Source organism: Nelumbo lutea, chromosome 1 (assembly GCF_056320005.1).
Source record: "Nelumbo lutea isolate HS-2025 chromosome 1, American lotus-T2T, whole genome shotgun sequence".
NCBI lineage: Eukaryota > Viridiplantae > Streptophyta > Magnoliopsida > Proteales > Nelumbonaceae > Nelumbo > Nelumbo lutea.
Genome location: NC_142684.1, coordinates 208,299,559 through 208,325,277, shown reverse-complemented (window position 1 = coordinate 208,325,277; position 25,719 = coordinate 208,299,559). Strand labels below are relative to the sequence as shown.

General features: G+C 37.1%; 2 protein-coding genes across 3 annotated transcripts in view; one reads left to right on the top strand and one right to left on the bottom strand.

Annotated features, from left to right (window-relative positions):
- LOC148880671 (regulator of nonsense transcripts 1 homolog) overlaps positions 1-16,079 on the top strand; it is a 48,662-nt gene extending 32,583 nt beyond the window's left edge. The window contains exons 21-29 of one of the 2 annotated variants that reach the window (XM_088962653.1): positions 10,849-10,983; positions 12,990-13,064; positions 13,168-13,285; positions 13,487-13,860; positions 13,937-13,999; positions 14,081-14,152; positions 14,526-14,657; positions 14,787-14,852; positions 14,965-16,079. In XM_088962653.1, coding sequence (XP_088818779.1) covers positions 10,849-10,983; positions 12,990-13,064; positions 13,168-13,285; positions 13,487-13,860; positions 13,937-13,999; positions 14,081-14,152; positions 14,526-14,657; positions 14,787-14,852; positions 14,965-15,090 — 1,161 coding nt within the window. In that variant the 3' untranslated portion in view covers positions 15,091-16,079. Of the gene's footprint in view, positions 1-10,848; positions 10,984-12,989; positions 13,065-13,167; positions 13,286-13,486; positions 13,861-13,936; positions 14,000-14,080; positions 14,153-14,525; positions 14,658-14,786; positions 14,883-14,964 lie in introns of both variants that reach the window. The other variant, XM_088962652.1, reaches the window with a different exon arrangement.
- An 8,866-nt stretch (positions 16,080-24,945) lies between these two features.
- LOC148880670 (uncharacterized) lies at positions 24,946-25,674 on the bottom strand. The gene has a single exon (XM_088976805.1). The coding sequence runs from the start codon at positions 25,672-25,674 to the stop codon at positions 24,946-24,948; it is 729 nt and encodes a 242-aa protein (XP_088832931.1).
- Between the last annotated feature and the right edge of the window lie 45 nt (positions 25,675-25,719).

Below are 25,719 nucleotides of genomic sequence, written 5' to 3'. Positions count from 1 at the left end.
GGTTAGATATTGATTAACTATAGACATTTAGAGAATTAACTCAATGTGCACTGAGAGAGTCAAACATTTCTGATATTCCTGTACAAAATTTAAATGGTCTTGAATCATTAAATTAGAACTATTTGCTTTTTCAAGGAATTCTGTTAACCCACAACCCACAAGTCATAGTTTTCAAGGTGCCAAGGTGAGGCTAGGTGAAAGGGGACACCTTGTCACCTAGGCGGGTGCCTAGGCAAGTATAGAAAATCAACATATTCATGAGAAGAAAAAGAATAAAGAAAATAAAATAAAATAAAAAATATAGGGTTGAATCCCGATTTTTGTTATAGGAAAAGAAGAAAAGGAAAGGTGGAAGAAGAAGAAGAAAAATATGAAGAAAAATAAAGAAAAGGTGGAAGAACAAAATGTGTTGATTAGACAAAATTTTAAGTTATTCCTTACCTATTGGTTCAAGTTTTAAAGTCTTTGAGGGTTCAATACAGCAGTTAGCTATGTTTGTGTTGATTAAACCCTGACAAATAAGAAAATAATAAAAAGAAATTAGTATATAAATACACAAAATGAATATTTTATTTTAATATTGTCTATTTTATAATTATAATCTCAAAAAATTAGGAATACAAAAGTATTATATAACACAAATACAAAACTGCTTGGCGAATATGGGGCGTCTTGTCGCCTAGGCGTCACCTTGACAACTATGCTACAAGTGTTCTCTTTCTTCAGTTTCACTGTTAGACATGTTCATAGACGGTGTTAGAGTATTGGAATGTGGACTTTAATGTAAGCACTTGTAAACTAAGGGTCAACCAGTTTTTAATAGGTTTATAGGAAGTGTTTATTTAGGACCATGGTTGTCAAGCTGTCTAGGCAACATGACAGTTGAGCACCTTAGTCACCTAACTGGGTGCTTAGGTGATACCTGGGTGATAACGCTTTTATAAAAAAAAAACTATATCTTAGGGTGTTTCTCTAGTTTTATATTCCAATCAGCATGCATATTAATTTAAAAAAATAGTAGTTCTGTTTATTATGAACATTAAGTTTCCTCTCAAAACTCGGCAAATTATCATATCTAAAAAACAGTATTTATTTACTACCAAAGAAATGCTGGACAGCATTCCAGCTCCCATCATCTTATGCTCCAGCCCATATTAATAATTGGACCATATTGAGTGTTCAGAAGCTTCCTTGTTGCCCCCTCCATTCTCTTAAAAGAAATCCCCCCAATCTCTCCTTTGCTTAACAATTTAGACATTACCCAAGGAGATACCTATACATTCCCTTCCCCATATGGGATAATTAGAGCCATACCTTCAGTTAAGAGTGTCAATGGACTGGGTTTGGGTTAGCCCCCAGCCGATTCATAACCAATTTGAATGGATTGAAAGAAATTAAAGCCAGAATTAAGGAGTGGAATATTCAGCACTTCGGAAGAATTAAGGAGTGGAATATTTAGCCCCCGGCTGATTCATAACCAAATCGAATGGGTTGAAGGGATTTAAAGCCAGAATTAAGGAGTGGAATTAAAGCCAAAATATTCAGCACTTTGGAATATTCAGCATTTGGACGCAAGCGAAGCTTTGGGGACCTTTGGAGAGAGGGATAAGGAGGAGAGATGGACTTGTTACTTAAAGAATAAATAAGCTAGAGACAGAAATCAAGAAACACTTGACCTAAGGAGTAGAAAAAAATTTATTTCAAAATTGGTGGTGGATGGATTATCCCTGATCCGTCATAGTGAGATTGCCCAAGCTTTTGTGGATCATTTTAAAGCTAGTTTTAAGAGGCCTTCGGATAAAAGAGTGTGGATTGATGGTCTAGAGTGGGATAAATTACTAGAAGATTCTATGAAGTGGTTGGAAAGAAGCTTTGAGCTGGAGGAGATTAAGGAAATGATATTTTCTATGGATAGATCCAAATCTCCATGTCATGGCAGGTTCACAATGGCTTTCCATCAAGATTGTTGGGATGTGTTGAAAGTTGATTTGTAGGTCTTTATTGAATTCTTGAGTGGTGTGATTAATTGGGGTTCAATTCCGCCTTTATTGCTCTAATTCCAAAAAGAGCTGATGTAGTGAGTCCAAAAGATTTCAGACGGATCAGTTCAGTAAATAACTTGTATAAAATCATTGCTAAGTGGTGTTATGAAGAATCAAGGTTTTTCTTCCTTTCTTAATCTCTCCTTCTCAACGTGCTTTTGTAAAGGGAGGGCAAATTACAGATCAAATTAAGTGTTGAAGATTTCAAGGGATCTGGTAAGAATGGTTTGGTGTGTAAATTGGACTTGATTGATTTTGGGATTCTTCATGTTTTACACCCAACTAGGTTTCGTGATTGGTGGTATAAATGGATTTTAGAGTGCATTTGGACTTACCACTACACTATTTTGGTGATTGGAACTGTGGTGAGTCCCCTCTCCCCCTTCTTGTTTACATTAATAGTCGGCGTTCTTGGTAGGATAATCTCTAGGAATGATGCTAGAAATCTAATAAGAGGTTGGAGAGTAGGCAGAGAGGAGATTCCTTTCACTCGCAGTTTGCTGATGATACAATTCTCTTACGTGATGGTGGTGAACTTAGTTGGGTGTAAAACATGAAGATGATTGTTACTATTTTTGAGAGAATGTGAAATTCTAAAAATCAATTGGGATAAGAGTTGCATTGTGGGGTTGAATATGGAGGATATGGGAATTCCAGAGGCAGCAGTAATCTTGGAATGCATGGTTTCTCAATGGTCAATGAATTATATGTAGGAATGCCTTTGGGGGATACTCCTAGAGGTAGCAACTTTTGGAATCTGGTAATAGAGAGATTTAATAAAAAGTTGGCTTCCTGGAAGAAAAATTACTTACTCTAGCCAACTTGCTAGTTTATTTCTTGTCAGTGTTTAGAATTCTAGAAGGGATTAGCAAGAGGTTAGAAAAGATGATGAGGGATTTCTTGTGGGAGCCAGGGGAGGAGAAAAAGGACCACAGAGTGAGTTGGGATGTGGTTAGGAAAAGCAAAATATTTTGTGAGCTTGGTTTAAGGAATATTCAGGAAAGGAATGTTGCTTGCTAGCTAAGTGGCTCTGGAGGTTGCAAATTGATAGAGGCAAGTTGTGGGCAAAAGTAATCATTAGTAATGGGATTGCAGTTGATGGTTGGGATGCTGGAGTGTTGTCTAGGGCAACAAGAGCTTCACCTTGGAAGGATATTCATGGTATTCTGTCTTCGTTTCTGTCTCATATCAGGTATAATCCTTATTCTGGTAACCTTGTAAAATTTTGGGATCACATCTGGTTAGGCAACTCACCTCTAAAAGAGCAACTCTCCTCCCTTTTTGCAATTTCTAACCGAAGAGGTGAGACTATTTCTTCTTTTGTGGTTCCATCCAGTGCAAGTTCAGGGCTTGATTGAGACTTGGGGCTTAGAAGAGGATTGCATAACTTTGAATTAGATAGTGCCTTATCTTTGCTCCAAGATCTTGAGAGGGTTTTCTCCAAAGAAAGAGACCTAAGTGGTGTTTATCCCCTCATTGGTGTCTACTGTGTAGGGCTGATGGTGAGTCCTACCATCACTTATTAATCTCCAGCCCCTTGGTATCTTTAATTTGGGATTGATTTCTTTCCTTTGTTTGGGTGTAGGTGAAACCCTGTGTCAAATATACAAAACCTGTTTGACCCTTCTTTTGTTAGCTGGTACAAGAAGAGGGGACAAACTTTATGGAGGCGTATCAGGGCTGCAGTATGTTGGAAAATATGGGACAAGAGAAAGTAAAGAACTTTTGCAGAAATAGGTAGGGATGTTCCAGTTTTTTAAAAGCACAAGGCGCATGGGTCAATTTGCACCTGAGGCACAAGGTGAGGTGTGCGCCTTTTTAAGTAAGGCGCAAAAATAAAAAAATGCTAAAAATTAAAAAAAATTAAAAAAATTAAAAGAATTAAAAATTTTATTAATATAATATTAATAAAAGTATGAACTTAAATTTTAAAATAAATGCTTTAAAAAACCTATTATCTAAAATTAAAATACATAAACATAACATGTAAAGCGTGCTCAAATAAGAATTTAAAAATAAAACCAAACATATAAAACATTTTCAATCATATAAAACCCACTCTTTTTTTTTTCTCAATTACATTACTTCAAGTAGTTAATGTGACATATTACATTCTTGATTCTACGAGCCGCCTTTGTGCCACACCCCTGGGGCGGAGCCCTCAGCCCATCCGCTCGACTTAAAAAAAGCAAAAAGGCATCAAATTTTCAAAAGGTGTGCACCTGGGTTGAGGCGCAAGGCGCACCAGGCGTGCACCTTTTGAAAGGGTTGCATCTAGGACCTGGCGAGGGGCCTACCCTAAAATGCGCCTCGCATGTGCGCCTAGGCGTGCCTGAGGCACTCCTTTTAAATCACTAGGATGTTCTAATTGAAGTCATAATAGTGAGTGGTCTATTGTGTGAAAACATTAAAATTATTTGAGGATATTTCTGCTACAGGTTTGTTGAAAAATTGGAAGGTTGTGGCTGATTGTGCTCCTAATAAGGTTGAATCAAGGCCAATTTGGTCTCCTACCAGTGGTTTTATCAAACCAAACTTTGATGATGGCAGTGAAGGAAATCCGGGGACCCCTCAGGAATTGGAGGAGTTTTCAGAAATGGGGAAGGAAGAATAATCAGCCTTTTCTCAGGACTGATTGGTGTGGGAGACTCTTTGATGGGTGAAATTTTAGCTGCTTTGGAAGGGGTTGAGGAGATGAATATTCGGAAATTGATAATTGAAAGGGATTCAAAATTTGTTATCATCTGGCTACAAAAGGAAGAGGATCTGGGTTGGTGGGACTACATTAATGAAAACAGAAGGTTTAAATGGTAACACAGGGAATGGAAGGGAGCCTGATTTGGGTGAAAAAAGATTCTAATTGTTTTGCCAATGCACTAGCCAAAGAAGGGGTAGGAAGAAGCCAATTATTTTGGGCTTTGTTGTAACCTTTTGAATTTATTTGGGGATAGTTAGGAGAGTTTATCTCTCCCTTTCTTTTGTACTTCTCTAATTCAGTTTTTTTTAATCAATAATAGTGAATTGTATTAAGATTATGAAAATTACAAAGCAAGGGAGCTAAACAATCTTAACTCCTGAATACAACCAGTGAACACCAAAAGTAAAGCAATTACAACACAGCCCAAAGCAAGGCAGCTAGACCATCTGCCAATGAGTTTGCACTTCTCTTTACCCATGTGCATTGAATTTCAATCTACTTAGCCACTTAAATTTCCTATATTCATTGTTATAATTCCAAAGCCTAGAGTTGTCTTCTTTTAGCCAGTTCACCACAACTTCATAATCTCCTTCTATCATCAACTTATTACTATGCATGTCCTTAACCCTTTGTACCCCTTCAAGAACTGCTAGTATCTCAACCCTCAATGAATCTCTCATCCTTATTGGACCAGAAAACATAGATAACAGATTCCGTTTCTCATCTCTTATTGCTCCCCCTATTCTGGATGGCCTTGGATTACCCATAATGCTGCCATCAAAATTCAGTTTATTAAAACCGTGAGGTGGAGTAATCCAACAAGAGCTTGAGGCCTTCTTAGCTGAAGCTAATTCTGTGATTTCCTTCTAGTTTCTTAGCAACTCATCAATTAAGAATTCTGCAAACAAGGCCAAAGTTTTCAACCAATGTATCACCCTAATATGGATGACCTCCAAAATTACTTCCAGGCTGCTCTCCTTTTTTGAAAAATCCATGAATTTCTCCTCCCAAACAGTCCAACAAACTGTAGCCCTAATACATCTCCACATTATCTTAGCCCTTTTTGTTGGCCAGTTAGGTATGGAAGTGAATAAGCTTTGCACATTCAAAGGGGGTCCACCTGCACCCAAACAAAAAAGTAAACCATTCCCAAATGACTTTAGTAAACTGATAGTAAATTAGTAAATGATATTCGGACTCACCATCAGCTTTACAAAGGGCACACCAATGGGGAGATAAAAAGTTATTGGGTCTTTTTCTTTGAAGTAAATCTCCTGTATTAACTCTTTCTAGAAAGGCTTCCCAACAGAGACTCCCAACCTTTGGAGGTATAGGATGGCATCACACCTCTTTAACAGGGAAGGGCAATCCAACAAAAGAAGGTTGTATTAGGGATTTGAAGAAAGAAGCACAGGTGAAAGAACCCGAGGGAGTGAGTGTCCAAATTCTACTATCTGCCTTTGTTGGCTCTAGAAAGACCCCTTCAAGAATGGATAACAAGGATAAAATACAGTCTAACTCTGTGTCCCTGATTTCTCTTCTCAAACCCAAGTTCTAGTTGAACCTAGAAGATGAGTTAGAAGGTACAAGGAAGAAACCGGTTCATTTTTAAGTGTGGAGAGAGCAAAAAGACTCGAGAATTGGTCTTTTAAAGAAGAATCCCCGACCCAAACATGTTCTCAAAAATTAATGAGGTTGCTTGAGTGCAAGTCATACCTAATCCATGGAGAAAACAAGGGAAAAATAGCTTGAATAGCTTTCCTTGGAGATGCTCTTGTAGTCCTTGCCAGAATCCCATCCATTGTCTGCAACCCCATGAATACTACCCACTATCTTCACCCAAAGTTTTTCTTTCTCCAATGAGAATCTCCACAACCATTTCCCTAGTAGTGCCAAATTCCTATTCCTTATGTTCCCAATACCCAAACCTCCTTCCATCTTGCTCCTACACACAATCTCCCACCTAGCCCTATGGTCCTTCTTCTCTTCCCCCGGCTCCTAGAGAAAGTCTCTCGTTAGTTTTTCTAAACTACTAGCCACCCTAACCGGAATCTTAAAGACTGACAAAAAGTAGACAAGAAGATTAGCTAATGTTGACCTGATTAGAGTGATTCTCCCTCTTAGAGACAAATAATTCTTCTTCCAAGTTGCAAGTCTCTTTTCAAACATCTTCACAACTGGAACCCAAAACTCATTTTTCTGAGGATTATCTCCCAATGGCAAACCAAGGTAGTTTAAGGGCCAATTAGATACTACACACTGTCTGCACACTTAGACAACCGCCCCCTCCCCCCATATGAACTCCAACTATACAACTCTTTTCAAAATTCACTTTAAGGTTTGACATTTGCTCAAAGAGTTGTATAGTGAGCTTCAGGTTTCTAATCCTATTGAGATCCCCTCCTTCACAAAAAAGTATTGTCATTTACAAATTGCAAGTGTGTGAGTGATACATTCTCCCTTCCAACTCTCCAACCTCTTATTAAATCCCTGGAATTTGCTCTAGAAATTAATCTCCCCAAAACTTCTGCAACCAAAGTAAATAAGAAAGGGGAAAGGTGATCTCCTTGTCTAATCCCTCTCAAAGCTGGAAAGAAGTCTACCACTGTCCCATTCACCAATATAGAGTAATGGCAATTCCTGATGCAGCCCATCACCCACTTGCACCACTTGTCTCCAAACCCAAAGTTGATCATCACCTTTAACGGGAAAAACCAATCAACCAAGTCATAAGCCTTTTCCAAATCCAATTTGCAAACCACCCCTTTTTTCTTGGATTTCTTGAAATCCTCCAAACTCTCATTTGCCATAAGTATCCAATTTGTTATTTGCCTCCCCTTTAGAAAAGCTCCTTGGTTATTTGCTATGATTGTTGGGATCACCTTCCTAATTCTAATGGATGGCACTTTAGTGATGATCTTATAAAGGTTGTTAACTAGGCTGATCAACCCATAGTCCTCCGGGTGATTTGCATTTCTTTTCTTGGGAACCAAGGCAATGAATGTGGAATTTTGCCCACGGTTAGTCACTCCTCTAGAATGGAATTCATCAAAAACCAGCCTTAGGCCCTCTTTTAATATCTCCCAATAATCCTGATAAAAAGCCATCGTAAAACCATCTGGGCTTGGTGCCTTTGATATGTCCATAGAGAACACTGCCTCTTTTATCTCTTCCAAGTTGAATTTCCTTCCCAACCATTCCCTATTATCCTCTAGTTGCAATGTTGGCCATTCCAACCCCTCAAGCCACACCCTATTGTTTAGGGGTCTTCTAAAAATAAACCTAAAATGATCTGCAAAGGCCCCTGCAATTTCTCTTTGATTGGAAACTGTTGCCCTTTCATTCTCCGGACTTGAGATATAATTCCTTCTTCTTCCATGTGCCACAACATTGAAAAAACTGGGTATTCTTATCCCCCTCTTTCAGCCACTTACACAGTACACCTTGACTTTTGTCTCCAACTTATTTCCTCCTAATGAAGATAGTCCTCTAACTGTTTGCGCAATTTCCATCTTTGCTCCTTATCCTCTTCTGTAAGACAACCCCGCCCTTCCTTGCTATCTAGGACCTCAATTTGTGCTGTCACTATTTGCTTCCTTTCCTCTTAGTCTCCCAAACTCTAAGAGATTCAAATCCTTGATTCTAACTTTTGGATATTGGAACTTTTTGTGAAACCACGTTCCACTCCATTCCATTGTTGGATTGCTCTCTAATCACCATTCTTTGACTTTCTTAATGAATCCTAGGTGTCCTAACCACATGTTTTCAAATCTAAAAGGAGCAAAACCTACATTTCTCACCTCCTCCTTACAAATTATAATAGGCCAGTGTCGGATGTCACCCTTGGAAGTGCTCTAGAGTTCAAATTCCCCCAATGTTCTTCCCAGTCATTTGAAAATAAGAATTTGTCCAACTTGGAGCAAATTGGATTCACTTGGAGATTGGACCAAGTAAAACAACTATGTGACAATGGGATCTCTTTAAGTTTGTAGGCATCCACAAATTGATTAAATTTCCTCATACTCGTGGTCGACCTCTGCCTAGGACTATTTTTTTCCTCCAAGAATCTGATTACATTGAAATCACCTCCTAAACACCAATGCCCTTCCCACAATCCCCTAATATCAGCCAGTTCTTCCCATAACTTCCTCCTCTCTCAATAATCATTCAGTCCATAGACATTGGTTAATACCCATTTGAATCCATCCTCCACTTGTCTAAACTTCAAGGAGACTAAAAATTGGTCTATCAGCTCCTCCCTACCTACAAGTACTTCATTCTTCCACATTGTCACAACACCCCCTGCAGGTCTAGGAAGGCAGAGCCGCCCAACTAATCCCCTTATCTCTCCATTCACTCCTTGCCCACTTAATGTCAAAATCTGCTCTTTTGGTTTCTTGCAATCAGTGTTTTAAAAGCACAGGGTGCAAAAAAAGTGCAAGGGCCAATTTGCACATGAGGTGCACGCCTTTTTAAGCAAGGCACAAAATTACAAAAAAAAAAGTCAGAAAATTCAAAAAAATGCCAAAAATTTTAAAAGAATGCAAAAAATTCAAAAAATATTAAACATAATGTTAATAAAAAATATAAACTTAAATTTTAAAATAAATGTTTTAAAAAACCTATTATCTAAAATTAAAATACATATAACATAACATGCAAAGTGTATTCATTATAAAAGCAAACATATAAAGCATTTTCAAGCATATAAAACCCACAATCTCTTTTTCTCCTTAATTGCATTGTTTCTAGTAGCTAATGTGATGTAAAACACATTGCATTCTTGATTCTATGAGTTGCCTTTGTACCACACCCCTCGAGGCAAGCCCAAACAAGTCTATGTTAGGGTTTAAAGTTCTTATTTCTCACATAAAAAATAATGATTCTATAACTTTCATTGCCTTTTAAGAAGATATTTTATTGCAATGAATGAATGAACAACATTAGCAAATAGGGGGTTCTCCGAGCAAATAGGGGTGATTTGGCACCTGAGGAACGAACTTAGGTGCTTTAAATGGCTTTCAAAAGATATGAATGCACAAATTAGATGGGTCAGAAGATCTGCTAACAGCTTGGTGGGCAGTTTAGCTAATCAAGGGGTTTAGAGATAACAGATGCTTCTAGGCACACATGTAATATAGTTGGGGGATTAGTGGGTGGTATTGGTACTGAGGGGTTGTATTGGGACTTTCTTCTTGTTTGAGGGTCTGGGTAAGATTTGGATCTTTCCTTGTATGTATTTAGATGTATGCAGGTGTGGGTAAGGTTTGGGATCAACTAAATACATTATTTAAATTTGTCTTTTGGCAGTTGGGTTTAAAGAAAATTTATTGTGGACAGATTACTTGCATCAATTCAAACTTGAATGCCAATTAACCCACATACAATGGCAATATCACCTACATGTGATGGAAAATAAACTCAATAAAATTTCTAACTATGTATTAAATAACCTTATTCTTACAAGGTTTTTTTAAACAGGAGTCCCACAAAGAAAATTAAAAGAAACAGAAGAATGAAGAAGTAGAAAACTAGGACTTGATAGAATTAATTTGAACTGCATGAATCATATAAATTGTAAGATTCTTGAATTCAATCACAAGATTCAAACAGTAATCATAAGCTTCTTGCAGAAAAGAATTCACATGTAAGGTTCAAATTGAAACCCTTCAGATTCACAGTTTTGAACATTGAGTTGTATTGTAAACATATGATTTTGATGACTACAACATTGGCCTATTCTTGGCTGATGAATTTTTCTTATTGAGTTGAAAATGTTTTCAATACAACACATCTAAGAGAAAAAGGGGGTAGTTGGGATATTTTCATTTTTGTAGTTTCTTTGTGATTTGTTATGCAGGATTGCTGAGAAGGAACTTGTTAGTTAGTGTTTCCTTTTAGGTTAAAACCAAATGCTTTAATTTCTGTGTTTGCCTCATATAGGTTAAAACCAAATGCTTCAATTCCTAGTGTTTTTACAGAATATTATTTCTGACTAGATTATATTTGTTTTACCACAATTATGCTCTTTTGTGATTTTGCTACATTTTGTTTTTATTTTACACAATAACTTCGGTCTTATATTTCTTTCTTGGAATAAATTTTCAGGGCATAGGATTCCTTAATGATCCGCGCAGGCTCAATGTTGCTCTTACACGAGCTCGCTATGGTATTGTTATCTTGGGAAATCCTAAAGTCTTGAGCAAACAGCCATTGTGGAATAGTTTATTGACCCACTACAAGGTACCATATCTTTTTTCTTCTGAATAATGCTATCTCTTGTCTGTCATGTAATTGGTTTCCCATTTCAAGTAACTTGAGGAGGGCATTGCGTTACTTGAGAAGCTGAATGTGCCTATCTGTTAGACTGTGACAATTTGAGTGAGTAGGTGTTATTTTCTGTCAAATGTTGTATCCTTGTGTTGTCCATTCAGAGAATGCTTAGCTTAATGTGGAACAAGAAGGGTTTTTGCAATTGAACAGTTTTTTTTTTTTTTTGAGAGAGAGAGAAGGTAAAGTGTAATTGTTTTATTTTTATTTGCAATTGATTAGTGTTATTGACCTCTTTATGAAAAGCCACATAATTGGTTAGGCGTCAGCAGAATAACATTATATTCAGCATGATACAGACACACAAATTCAATTGGGGTATAAAGTGGTTGAGTATGATTTATTTGTTGACAGCCATACCTGTTCTAGTTCTACATTATGCTCAACTTTCTTTAAGTGTGCTTGTAAGCGATAAAGGCTTTACTAATCCCACCTTTTATAATAGGGAAGAGTCGATCACAATAGGCCTCTCCCTCTCATAAAACCTGAATATAAAAAGAAACTGATTTGTATTAGGAAACTGAAACTGGCTTGCAATAGGAAACTAATACTGGCTTCTACAGAAACTTAAAACTTAGACTTTTACTAGTACTGTTAACCATAAAGCTGTTTATTCATAAAAAAAAAATTATAAAGCTATTTATTAAAACAAATATTTAATTGGCTGGCCAATTACTGATTAATGGGCTGTCCCTCTCCATTCCTCTTTCTCCTTCATGCACCAAATGTGCCCATGCCCAGGCACCTAGGCCTATGCCCGGCGGGATCAACCCAAGTGTGTGCCTTTGTTAAATTATGCACTTTTTGTACTTTTTTAAACATGGTGACTGGCCCAGGGGCTCCTAGAATCCCCTTTTGTTAAGGAGCTTCTTCGAGGGAGCTCCTTCCTCCAGAAACAGAATTAAGAGAGAGGGAAAGAAGAGAAATAGGGAAGGGAATAAGTTGGTTATGATTTTTTCTGAGCCTTCTGTTCTACCTGTAGGCCTTATATAGGCTTTCTCACTTATCAGCTCATCATTACCACGAGCTATGCATGTGGGTGGTCACGACGTGGCCTGTGGTTGTAAACAAAACGCAGTGGGGGTTTGTAAAGCTTTGCATGGGCTGCTCTGGTGCTGCATGGGCTTCACGACCTGTCCGGGCCTGGGTTTCCTGAACAGTATGGGCCCAGTGATCTGATGGTGGGTTATCCGCCTGGGATCTACCATATTGTTCATTTCATTCTTCCTAATGCAAGACATTTTATAAAAGATAGGGAAATAAAACTAAAGTATAAAACAAATTTTGAGTACAGATTAAGAATTTAAGACCCTAGCATGTACTAATTTGGGCTTGCCTCTAGGGGCTCAATAAAAAGTAGCTTGTAGAATTAGAGTAATGTGATTGGGAAATAAATAAAGAGATTGAAAGTTTCACATGTTTGAATTGTTGAGTGCTTGTATACGTTTATGTTTATGTATTTTTATTCGAGCTAATAGGCTTTTTAAAACATTTAGTTTAAAATTTAAGTATGCATTTTAAAAAATTTGCACCTTACTTCAAAAAGGTGTCCGCCCTGACTCCTGCCTCGCACCATGTGCCTCAGGACAAAAAAGCTCCTTGCACTTTTAAAACACTGGGATGCATCCCTTTCTCAATAAGTTTTCAGCAATGTTTTCATTATCTTTTTTTTTTTTTTTGAGAGAGAGAGAGAGGGAAGGTAAAGTAATTATTTATAATAAAAAGTATAATGTAAGCACATATTACAAGTATTTCAAAAAAATCGACATGTGCAGTATTTTCATTATCTAAGGGATGTACTGTCTTACCTAGGTTGTAATATGATTTATCCAATCAACTGACCCCTTGACCTTTTTGTGTGAGTAATATATATTGAATAAGCTCTTTATATTTATAATCTGCTAAACATTTGATTACAGGAACATGAGTGCCTGGTGGAAGGACCTCTAAATAATTTGAAGCAGAGTATGGTTCAGTTTCAAAAGCCAAAAAAGGTATTGCGTCTCTCAAATGGTCTTGCTCTGTGATTGGCAGTAGTGTATTGAAAAATTTTGAGATTATGTGTTAAGGTATCTCCATATGATGATATGAAAACAGATCTACAACGACCGCAGACTTTTCTTTGGTAATGGCCCAGGGGTTGTGCCAAATGACAACTTTGGGTCCATCGGTTCATCTAGCTCAAATTCTGATAAAAGAGGCAACCGCTCTAAAGGTGTTTTATTTGCTTTATATTGTTTAAACCACGGAGATTTTAGGAGCATATTAATTGTTTGTGCATACTGTAGTTAAACTCTAGCATTATCAAAGAATCTGTAAATTCAAATTTTGTTTGTCCTCAGTGTGTATCTAGTGCTAAGTTTCTACCTAAACAATATGCATCAACTTATTTTAGGTCCTCTTTCCTGAAATCCAGGTTCTTATATGCCATTTGGTGCACCCAATGGAACCCAAAAGCCTGGTGTCCATCCAGCTGGATTTCCTGTTCCCCGAATTCCTCTTCCACCATTTCCTGGTGGTCCACATTCACAGCCTTATGCAATTCCAACTCGTGGGGCTGTTCATGGACCAATTGGAGCTGTTCCACAGGTCCCTCAAGCAGGTAGCAGGGGTTTTGGGGCTGGGCGTGGTAATGCAGGTGGTCCTATTGGTGGTCACCTCTCACATCAGCAAGGTTCCCAACAAAGCATTGGTGGTCTGGGGTCTACTTTCAATTTTCCTTCTCTGGACAATCTGAATAGCCAGCCTTCATTTGGTGGTCCATTATCTCAATCTGGACTTGTGACCCAGGTTGGTAGCATTATTTTTCATGTTTCCTTTTTTCTAATGTTAAAATGTCCTGATATTGTCATGTTACACTTGATAGATGCCGGTTCAAGGACTAAGCCAGACATTCCGTGACGGGTTTTCTATTGGAGGCATGTCACAGGTACATATTCTGTTTTTTATATATGGTTGATATTCTTTATTCTCATTTATTGACAATCTATCTCATATGACAATCAATTAGGATTTCTTGGGTGATGACTTCAAAAGCCAGGGATCACATGTCGCATACAACACCGCAGACTTCTCCACCCAGGTACAACTTTGAGGATTAATTGTCCTTTCTATGTTTGCTACACTGGTTTATGCTCAAGGTACTAGGTTTCTATCATCTAAATTACTTTGCATGGGACTTTCAAAATGATCTGCAATAGCTACATCAAGCTTCCAAAGATTGGTTAGTAAGTCTAAGAGGGAAAATTTACCAACCAGATGTATGTGGTAAGGTGGTCATTGTGATAGTGATCACCACAGAACTATGAAATTGAGTCTTATAGTTGGAACCTGAGTTGGAAAATAACTATTACTGTTAAGTGACTGCATTGACACATTACCTGTCAACGTTATTTATATTGCTGAAATTGCCAATTCTGCCTTCTTATGTAATGTGATACATTTTTATTGTTTAGGCTTCTCAAAGTGGATATGGTGTTGATTATGTTACACAAGGAACACAAGGTGGTTTCCCAGGAAGCTTTCTAAACCAGAATTCACAGGCTGGATACTCTCATTTGGGTACTGGAAATGATTTCATATCTCAGGTTTGTTTAAGCTCTCTTTCCTTTTTTTATTGTCATTTTGCATCCTTTTTCTAATTTTCTTGGCTTGTCTTTAGTTTACTTGCTTAGTTTTCTTATACTTTGCTTCTTCCAATGCCTCATGGGTTGCAGGGTCTATTTACCCAGGTTGGGTTCAATGACCCTTCACAAGATGATACCTCTCAGGCACACTTTGGTGTGGGTGCTCCTAACCCACTTCAATCCCAGGTTTTGTTTGATAGTACTATTGATGATATTTGGTCCATTGGATTTAGTTTCTGGTGGCTAAAATTTTGTTTTACTTCCACAGGGCATGATGAATCCTCTTTACTCTCAGTCCTTTACCCAGTACAACACACAGCCACTAAGCCTGCAGGTGCCACAGCAGCAGCAGGGTCAGGGCTCACAGAATCAGAAGCTCCATTACAATGGCTGAGAGGCCATGAGGCCTTACAGTGTTGGGTTATGCTCTTTGCATTCAGCAACTTGGTTGTGCTGACGTGTCTGCCACTTATCTGCACTTGTGTGTGGAAGAGATCATTTTTGAGGTTGTTTGCTTCTCTCCATAACACTTGTGGTTGGCTTTGGAATGTGAGTTCATGAATGGTCATGGGTTTTTGACTCCTGAGCAGCATGGGAAGCACAGCCAAAGCTGAGAAAAGGATAACCCCAGTTCCCCCTTGAAGTTTTATGTTGTTTTAAGAGAGTAATTATTCAGAGGAGGGAGCATCACATGGCATAGATGGTTGAAGGGTTTTGGTCTGGGTTGGTTCATTGTTCACTTAGAAATGGCTGGTTACAGGTGATCTTAGTATATATATACCGGGAAATGCTGACTGAGACCTCCTGAGGAAGCACCACATACATATTGGCCTCGTCAGCCTCCCACGTCTAACAAAGCACAGCTCCAATTGCAAGTTTTGTACAGCCGCAGGGAGTGGTAGCCTCGTCCTATGTGCCTATGTGATCTGTCGTATATATATTTTTGCTAACGATTTCACTCCTCGGAATGTGATCAGGATGATGACTTTCAGTCTTTAGAGTTGTTATATGGGGCAAAGCCACTGCAACCCAATAGAGTATGCTGCATGATGTTGTGGTAAATATAACGTGTAATGTGATTCTTTTCTTTTGCTGTTCCTACTAAATTTCTAAGCGGGTGCAATTACAATACTCGTTTTGAAATTGTGGTTCGCATAGGTCAGGTGGTTTAGGATAGCGTCAGTCTACGTTTTGTTGCTTTTTACTCCTTTTGGTTGTGGGGTGTTAGAAATTGGATATAATGGAAAGAGAGATGCACAACGGGTGAACTGCTTTATTACCCTATGTATGAATGTTACCTTATTTGTTGCTAATTGATGACATCAACATCAACACATATTGGTTGAGAGAAATGTAAGGTAAAGAAATGGGGTTTTCTATTAAGGGAGAATGTCCGTTTTGCTTCTCCGACACTGTCAACTGTTTTCATCAGTAAACTTCCAAAAAATTAATAAATAAATAAAGTAGACAAATATAATTTACCTTAGATTTTTGTTTTCTTATTTAAATTCCCATTTCAGAAAATGTTGAGAAGATTTTCAGTATGGCAAAGAGAACCAGAAAACAAGGTTCAAAGAATTAACACGTATGGGCCCATATCGGCTGATACATAATGTTTTGGGAGCTTCTCAATATGCTTCTACAGAAGGTGTATCGTGGTTCTGACCGGTTCAGGGGTGGAGGAGCTTTAAATCAGCCTCTCATAATTTGTTTTGAAAAAAATTAAAAAAAAAAAAGGTTTAAAAATATGCCTCTACCGGTACTGGCATACCGGATTTTGAACCTTGCCGGAAAGACAACTTTTAACACGTAATGTATTCTGGATATGCACGTTACAGTCAACAATGAAAAGAAAAAATTCAGAGGGCTGGTGCAAGCTAACGACTCCTTTGCTGGGCATAGTTGTAGGGGAAGGGTGCATTTAATGGGAGAGATTAGTCATTTTATCTCACTGTAATATATCATTAGTACCTTCTAGTTTTTTTTGACAATTGTCAAGAACCTCCTTGCCATAAACGTCTGTCAAAGGGAGAGAAAAAAAAACTATTTTACTTATTATTCTTCTTTACATTTTCAAAATAAAAGAGAAAAAAGAGATAACACGTCAACAGCGCAACTGTTGCTGGTGGATGGGAAAGAAATGTTAATAACATTAGGATAGAGGTGTAAAATGGGTTGTGTCAGGCCGAAATTGCACGGCACGTGCTGTGCTAGCCCATGGGCTGTCACTCTCTCCATAATTTGGGGGCCAGCCCAGCACGGCCCATGGCCCAGGCCCGTATGAACTTGTATTATGTCGCAGGCCAGATTGGCCAATGGGTCGAGCTGTGCATCATACCAAAGTTATATTTAAAAAAAATTGATAAAAAACTTAAAATTTTAATTTTATATGAATTTTAATATATACAATTACTTATATATACAATAATTAAATAAATTAGTATAATAAAATTAAAAAATATTTATTTTATTAATATATTATTATATAATAATAATTTATATAAATATATATAATATATATGGGTTGTACTGACATGCGGGCACCAGGTGGCACAACCCGCTAAAACCCTAGGCCGAACATGCCAAGACATGCCAAGCCTAACATGGCCTGCGAATATTGTAACGGGCCGATCTAAAGGTGGCACGGCTCGATTTACACCTCTAAAAGGGAAAACAGAACTTTTATGTATAACCACCCCTTTTCAACCTCTGTAAAGCTTCGTCTCCGCTCTTTCCTTTTTGAGGAGCAACCTGAACTCATTTATGGAAGAAAGAGGTAGAGTCTTGGAGAGTTAGAATACCCTTAAATTTCTTGTATCAAACTCTAATCTCGGTGAGTGTTCAAACAAAAAGATGGAGATATATTTTAATTCATCTTTTTTATCTGGCCTTTGTAACTAATGGAGAAATAGCCTCTTGTTCATTGGACCGACCAGGGTCCCGTAGATCAGGGCGGAGGTTCTCAATGAGATTTTTCTAATCAACGACAATTCTGACCTGTACTGTACCTATACAACAACAACAATTTGTTCCTCATCGAAGGCTTATGCTGTGCTGAATAATCCAACGACATCTTTTTTACTACTTTGTTTTTCTCTGTCGCCTACTTCTCCACCGGTGGTGAATGTCAACGAACACGAACAGTCAGGCTTCAAGAGATAAGATGGAAGCTTTCTGGATTTTCTTGCGCTTCGGACTTCAACTTTGTAGCAGCAGCTGAAGAAGTTCATCCCGAAATGGAGCTTCAACTTATTCTACCTTGAATCGTTGAATCTCCGATGCTCATGTTTTCAGACAAGCTTCTGTGTTGGACCCGAGTTGCAGAGCCTAGAGCTATTTTCAATCTGGTGGGCCAATCCATAGTTGGTTGCCCCTCTCCGTATAAATGAAACTCGAAGGTGTTGTTTCGTAGCAGCAGCCGAAGAACCATAGCTCGATTTACAAGTTGAAGACAGAGGTTCGCTTCTCAGGTTCAGATCTTCCATTAACGATCCAAAGCAAAGTTTGGTGAGGTGGGTTGAGTTCAATGTAGCAACTGGACCGGAATCGCCTGCGAAAACCGGACTAGGAGAGTCGTTTCCGTCAATCTCAGATCATTCAATCTCTCGAGACTGATCGATTCCAGTTTGTGCCAATTAGAGCTTTGTCCTCCAACATCCTCTCCGCTCCTCTCTGCTTTATGAAACCTACCGAGGGTTCTCGTTGTCTCGATCTTTTCTAAATGAAAGGAAAGCATAGGAAGAAATCAGAATACAGATAGGCCTCTGTCTCTCTCCTTCACTGCCTTAAACGAAGACGGGATTTTAATGCTTTATTGAAAACTTCGTTACTGACACAAAACCTAACCTTTTGATCCTTTCTTTCCTCCCTCCCTTCCCATTTCTGGTCTTCGGCAACGTGGGAAGCCAATATATCTAGAGACCAGTCAGAGGTTAATCAAGACGGTGTTCTCACCGTTAGAGCTTGTTTTAATAGAACTGGTTGTTGACCTTTTGTGTTTCTGTGGTGGTGGTCGAACTGGGGTGGTTGAGGTCTGTTTTTTTCTGGGTATTAGGCGAGATGTTATTACAAGGGAGTTCGGAGACGGAAATGGGGAAATGGGTGTCGTAGTTCGGGTTACGGCACGGAAAGGACCGATGTCATCGGTGGCATTTCTCAGTGATTTTTCACCGTTTTGTTGCCTGGTATCACGAGAGTCCCTGTTCATGACCAGCCCCAGGACAGAAACGGCGATTCTCGGCCCTGTTCAATGACAATTTACGGTCGAACAGAGCCCGAAGACACCACCATTTTCTCATCGATTTGCAGTCCTGTTCATGATCGATTCGCACCGAATAGCGGCACCAACGCCACCGCCAGCGCAGGGGAGCCGAATCAGCGGCCAAAATGGATACATGATACAATGCATGAAGGTACTTTAACAGGTTAAGTTTTCAATTGTTGCTGTGGAGACTTGGGACAGATGCTGAATTTCACTAGAGTTTGGGGGTTATGGGTTTAGGGGGCATTCGAAATGCAGTTTTTTAACTTTTTAATATAAAAAAATCTTTTAGTTATAAATTTATAATATAAAAATTATAAAGTGAGGTTAATAGTAGAGAATAATGGCTTAAATACAGGTGTTAACGACGTGGCTAATGTGAAATCGAAGGTGATTGCAATTACCAAATTCAGAGCTCGATTTTAACAGTTGCTGAAACCATCCCTTAATTTTTGGTAACTGCAATCATCTCCAATTTTCTGATACAGTTGCACGAAGGAATGAAAATATCCACCAATCACCATGAAGTTAATATTGAAGCTGGTTTTTATAGTAAAAACAAGAGTAAATTGCTGAAAATTCTCCTGAACTTTTATAATTGCAATCATCTCTTATGGACTTTTTGACACAGTAGTAAACTTTTTTGTTAAAATTTTTAACAAGAGGCACGAAAATGTCCAAAAAAAGCATGTAGTTACTATTGAGTTTGGTTTCTAAAATAAAAGTAATACAAATTTTATGAACAAAAAAAGATAATTTAAGTTGTGATTTTGCCTTTGAGTGATTGATACGAGTTGCAAATTTGAAAAATAAATCAATTTCGGAAAAAAAAAAGATTGGAAGGGATTGAGGCAGCAATTGATATGACGAGAAAATTTGAACGAAAACCATTTTGGTCAAAAATAACTGCATGGGTATTTTGTACATTTTTGTGCCTCTTGTTAGAGGATTCTAACAGAGGGGTCTACTTGCAACTTTGTAAAAAATTTCATGGGAGGTGATTGCAATTACCAAACTTCAAGAGAAGTTTGAGCAACAATGAAAAACTTTAGGGGAGCTTTTAGCAATTAAGCCTAAAAACAATACAAATTTTATCAACAAAAAAAAAAGGTTTAAAGTTGCAGATTTACCTTTAAGCAATTGATATGAAGAGAAAATTTAGAAAATAAATCAATTTCAGAAAAGAAATTGGAAGGGCTTGGATTTGCGATTGATATGAAGAGAATTTAGAAAGTAAATATTTTGTTCAAAAATAACTGTATGGGTATTTTGGACATTTTCATGCCTTTTGTTCAGTGGAGGTTATTGCTATTATCAAACTTGAGGGGAAATCTCAGCAATGGTCAAAAATTTCGGGGGAGGTTTTAGCAATTTATACTTTTTTAATGGAAATAAGTAAAGACAATGATTGGGGTGTTACCATCATATTATACACGATATGTATAAGTAAGCATACAATTTTTATATATAACTTTTTAAGTTGTAAGTTTTTTTGGTATCATAGTTGAACCCTATTTTTTAACACGAAAATATTTTTTCTTAATTTTAACTTTGTGATTTATTTTATGTTTAAAATCTTTTTTACTAAATAAAATAGGTTTTTTCAATTAATTAATAAACTAGCGGAAAGGCCCTACTTCGTAGGGGCTGGAATGGAATTTTAACATTGCTATTTGCTGTATTGAAAAAGGCAATAGTTTTTTAATAAGAATTTTGCAATTATAAGTACTCAAATCTTGAAATTCATATAAAGACTTAAAAGAGATCATCATGTGCTTGTTTTTTAAATATTGCTTCAATAAAGCATCTTATATAAAAGAATACGATCATAGCGTAGTTTTGAGTTCTACTTCATAGTTGTCCTTTGTTTCACACCAAGAACTCCCAGTTGACTTGGACAGTAGGACTGTTCAGCCTGGGAAACATCCAAGCAACCAGTTCTATTTTACCCCAAACTTGATCCTTGGCCAAAAATCGTTGTATCAGTCAATGACCCATTGACTCGGGCATTTTAACTGTCGACCCATTCAACGGTTTTTTGTCATTTTTATTTTTAATTATTTTTTATTTTTTATTTTTGTTGTCAAAACAGGCCATCTGTTCGAACTAGACGGTCGAACCATCGACCTAGAAACCGGTGGCCAAAATGGTTCTATTTTCGGGTCATTTTTCCCAGGTGTCAATAATTAGACAAAATAACTTTGTAGTTGTAGTCATAGGAAGGGTGGGCATTGCAAGGGATTCCAAAATCTTGAAAATTAAATCCAAAGTGACCTTAAACACAAAAAAAAAAAAAAAAACGTGGTAAATCCACCAAGCTGGAAAAACCAAGGAAAAAAACTAGAAAATCGAGTCCAAAGTTTCACTTTGAAACGGAACTAAACATACATGCAATCAAAGAAAGAGACAAAGCAAATCGTCTTGTAAGAAAATTAAAAAAAAAATGCACAAGAAATCCAAAGAAAAAAACAAAAGGGAAGAAATAAAATGGCAGTAAACCCTATACCGTTTTGGAGGATCTTAAAGAAGAAGACCAAACACAAAAAATAAAAATAAAAACAAAAAAAGAAAACAAAAACAAAAGCAGAAAATGAACATGAAAAAAAAAAGGAATATACTACACATGTTCGAATAAAGCCCACAATAGAAGAAACCTTTGAATAGTGAAAATCCAAAAGCATAAAAACCATGGTTTTCGAACCGTCACTAAACCGGACAGATGGACATTTCGGCCTGGAAACCATCCAGGAAATCAGTTCCGTTTTACCCCAATCCTAGTCCCTGGCCAAAAACAATTGAATCAGTCAACGACCCATTGACCCAATGGTCGAACCGTCAACTCGTTGACTTGTTCAATTTTTTTGGCCATTTTTTTATTTTTTTATTTTTGTTGTCAAAACGAGCCATTTGTTCGAACCGGACAGTCGAACCATCGACTTGAAAACCGATGGCCAAAACGGTTCCATTTTCGGGTCGTATGAGTCACACTCGAATTAGACCCATTCACGAGCCGGGATTTGAGCCCAACTTTATGCTATCTCAAGCTCAAGCTTTAGGCCGGGCCCATTAGAATTTTGACAAAAGCTAAGCCTGAGCCCGGCCCATGAACAGGTCTAACTCGAATGACATAACACGTATGATACTGCTTAATGGACCTCACACTCAATTTTATTCCTATAATTTTTGTTGTCAGAATGGGTCATCTGTTCAAATCGGACGATTAAATCGTCGACCCGAAAACCGATAGCTAGAACAGTTCCATAATTATTTTCTTGTAATTTTTTGTTGTCAGAATGGGCCATCCGTTTGAACTGAATGATCAAACCGTTGATCCAAAAATCGGTGGCCAGAACGGTTCTGTTTTTGGGTCGTATGAGTCACACGCTCCAATGACATAACACGTATGATACTACTTAATGGATCTCACACTCAATTTTTTGCCTATAATTTTTATTGTCAGAATGGACCATCCGTTCAAACCGGACGATCGAACCGTTGGTTGTCAAATCGTTATTAACAATATTTAGCAATAATAGTAAGTAATTATAATATTTTATTAAATAATCATTAATGATAGTTTTAATAATATTATTTAGTTATTTTTAATATAACAGTAAATATTAAATTTATGAATAGGATTTTTTAACAATATTCATTAAATTAATAATTACCAAAATTAAATTAAATTAACGGTATTTATTAGTAATAGTCAGTAATTATAATATTTTATTAAATAATCAATAACAATACTTTTAATAACATTTGTAATTATTTTTAATATAACAATAGTTACTAAATTTATTAATAACAGTATTTATAATTTTAATTTAAAGTAAAATTAAAGTTAATATAACAATAGTTACTAAATTTATTAATAACAGTATCACTAATTATATATTTATTAAATTACTGTAATAAACAGTAATTATTAAAACCAGGTTACTAAATTTATTAACAGTATTTATAATTTTAATTTAAGGTAAATATCTAGTTATTAACAATATTTATAATAACAGTAATTATTAATTATAATCATTAATTATATATTTATTAAATTTACTGTAATAATCAGTCATTATTAAAAGTGGATTAAAATAAATAGATAGCAGTAATTAAATTAATTTACTTATAAAGGTTAGTAAGTATAATTGATAAATTTAATAAATAATTAAATTAATTCCATTTGGCGAAAGGGGAGGCCACCCCTTTTGTATTAATATATATATATATATATATATATATATATATATATATATATATAAATAAATTATAATTTGTTCAAATGGATATTTTTTATCATATACAATTTCATGGAAACTGAATGGCTTGTAAGCAAGAATGCATAAAAAAAAAAAAAGATTCACAATTTTGTTTGACTTTAATATATTAATAATTTCTATTTTGCTTTTTATTTTCATGATTTAAAGATGCATCATAATTGCCATTTTTGGTTTATAGATAGGGTGATCCCATTGTTATGAATCATGAGAAGGAAATCAAGCTAAATGTGGAATGTTGCTGGCAAAATTGCACTTGTGTTATTGTACCAAGTAATAGAACCAGAATACGAGCAAGCAACGCTGATGCCCCCATTATCCCAATGGATTGGTTCGGAATATCGCCAATGTGATTAGAGAGATTAGACCAGCTCGCCACAACTTTCCTCGGGCGAAACTCAAAAGCAATAGTAAGTCGCAGAGATGAACCATTCGAGGATCTCAGCAGGCTCAGCTGATTTTTCATCCTTACTTGCCGCTTTCGGAAACAAATTATTTTACCAAAATAAAATAAGAGGTAAATTGCTGAAAGCCTGAAACCTCCTTAAGTTTAATAACTGCAATCACCTCCTTTGAACTTTTTAATACAGTTATAAATAAGTCCCTTCTAGTGGAATTTTCTAAAAAGAATCATAAAAATGTCTAAAATACCCAAATAATTACTATTGAGACTGCAGTTTTATGAATAATTTAAAAAAAAAGAAAAATTAAAATTACAGCTTCACCTTTGAGTAATTGATATCAAAAACAATTTTGAAAAATAAATCAATTTCAAAAAAGTGATTGAAAAGATTTGGGATAGTGATTATTATAAAGAGAAAATTTGGAAGCATGGGTATTTGAGACATTTTTATGCCTTTTTCAGACAATTCTAATAAAGGGGTTCTCTACTTGAAATTATCCAGAATTCAGGAATGTACTCCTTCGGTAAATATAAATACTGTAGTTCAGAGCCGATGGTTCCAAACCAATTATTAATCGGTTCTATGAACCAGAACAAAATCAATTCTTAATCACGATAGACGAACTGGCATTTTATAGTTTCATTGGCGAAAGAGTTGAAGTTCCAACTTCTTTAGAAAAAATTAAATCAACATAAAAATACATACATGGAAAGTAAGGTGAAAACAAAGTGGTAGATGATATATTTCTCCGCCTCCAACTGGCATGGTTGAAAGCATCAATATTGGTACTTCGTTAATTTTAATTATATATTATTTTAAAAAGAAAATGAATTTCGATAACTAACTGTAAACAAATATATCAGAAATCATACACCCAATATGGGGTGTATTGTATTTGTATCGAAATTTTGATCATTGGGAAATGGTAAGCAATTTCGATATATGTCGGATGAATGCTACTCTTCAAGGGATCCATATGCGAGTTGTAGTCCAATATCCAGTGTTGAGTGTATCAATGGAATTTTCCGATAGAATATTTGTTTTTATACATGCCATATGGAAATGAAATGATATGAATGTAAACGCAAATTCTACTTAACTTTTTCTGGGGGAAATTTTATTTGCTTGGCCACTGGTACTGTAAAGTTGCATAGTAAAGCTGCATATTACTCGACTTAAAAAGCATTGTGAACATTTTCTGGCACTCCTTCCTTCTATCGTTTTTTAATGGTGAGAATTGAGAGGTGCCCAGCCACAGGCTACACTGCGACAGCCATTGTATCATGGTAACGGACCTGACTTGTACATCAAACGTCTAGTGGGCTAAATTCAATTTCCGAATTACATTGAGTGACTAGGTATACGTCTAGGTCTGGGTCTGGGGGTATTAGATGGAAAACAGAAAACGTCGGTTGGCTTCCGGTAGCCGTTGAGGCCGAAGAGGACGGAGTGAAGTCACTCGGCAACTCAATCACACCAAACCCTTCACTCCTCAACTCGTCCAGGCAATCGCTGGTCCATGGCCGAACCTCACTTGCCGACCAGATCCTCGTGTGCGCACCACACAACTTCCTCAGCGTCTTAGCCAGCGCTGCCATCTCTGATGGGTCGTAGAACACGTCTGACATAAGCACCAAGTTCACATCCTCCAACTCTCCACCCTCCTGACTCTGCAACGACTTGTCCGATCCCCATTCGAGCTCCCTTACCTCCACTCGGTCCTCAAGTTGGTTAGCTTCCACGTTCCTCTTCAGCCCGGGAAGCAGCAGTGCAACATCGGTAAGAACAACTCGGGTAGCGCCCAGTAGTGCCGCCATCAAACCGGGAATTCCAGTTCCAGCACCGAGTTCGACCACAGTCTGACCATTCAGGTTAAGCTCTTCCTGACCATGGTTCACTATCCAGTCGGATAGGACGAGGGAGGAGTCCCAGACCCAGGAACCGGTCAGAGCGCGCCCCGTGTCCGGGTCGTTCACGTCGTCAAGCTCGTGAATTACCAATTCCTTGCCTGCAATTTCAACTTTTCTAGCACCCATGTCAATTCAAAGCCGAAGATGATGCTCACAATCACAAGTGCTTAC

Bases quoted from the DNA above. Each gene is read 5' to 3' on its own strand.
- LOC148880670 (XM_088976805.1), bottom strand. From the start codon at position 25,674: ATGGGTGCTAGAAAAGTTGAAATTGCAGGCAAGGAATTGGTAATTCAC.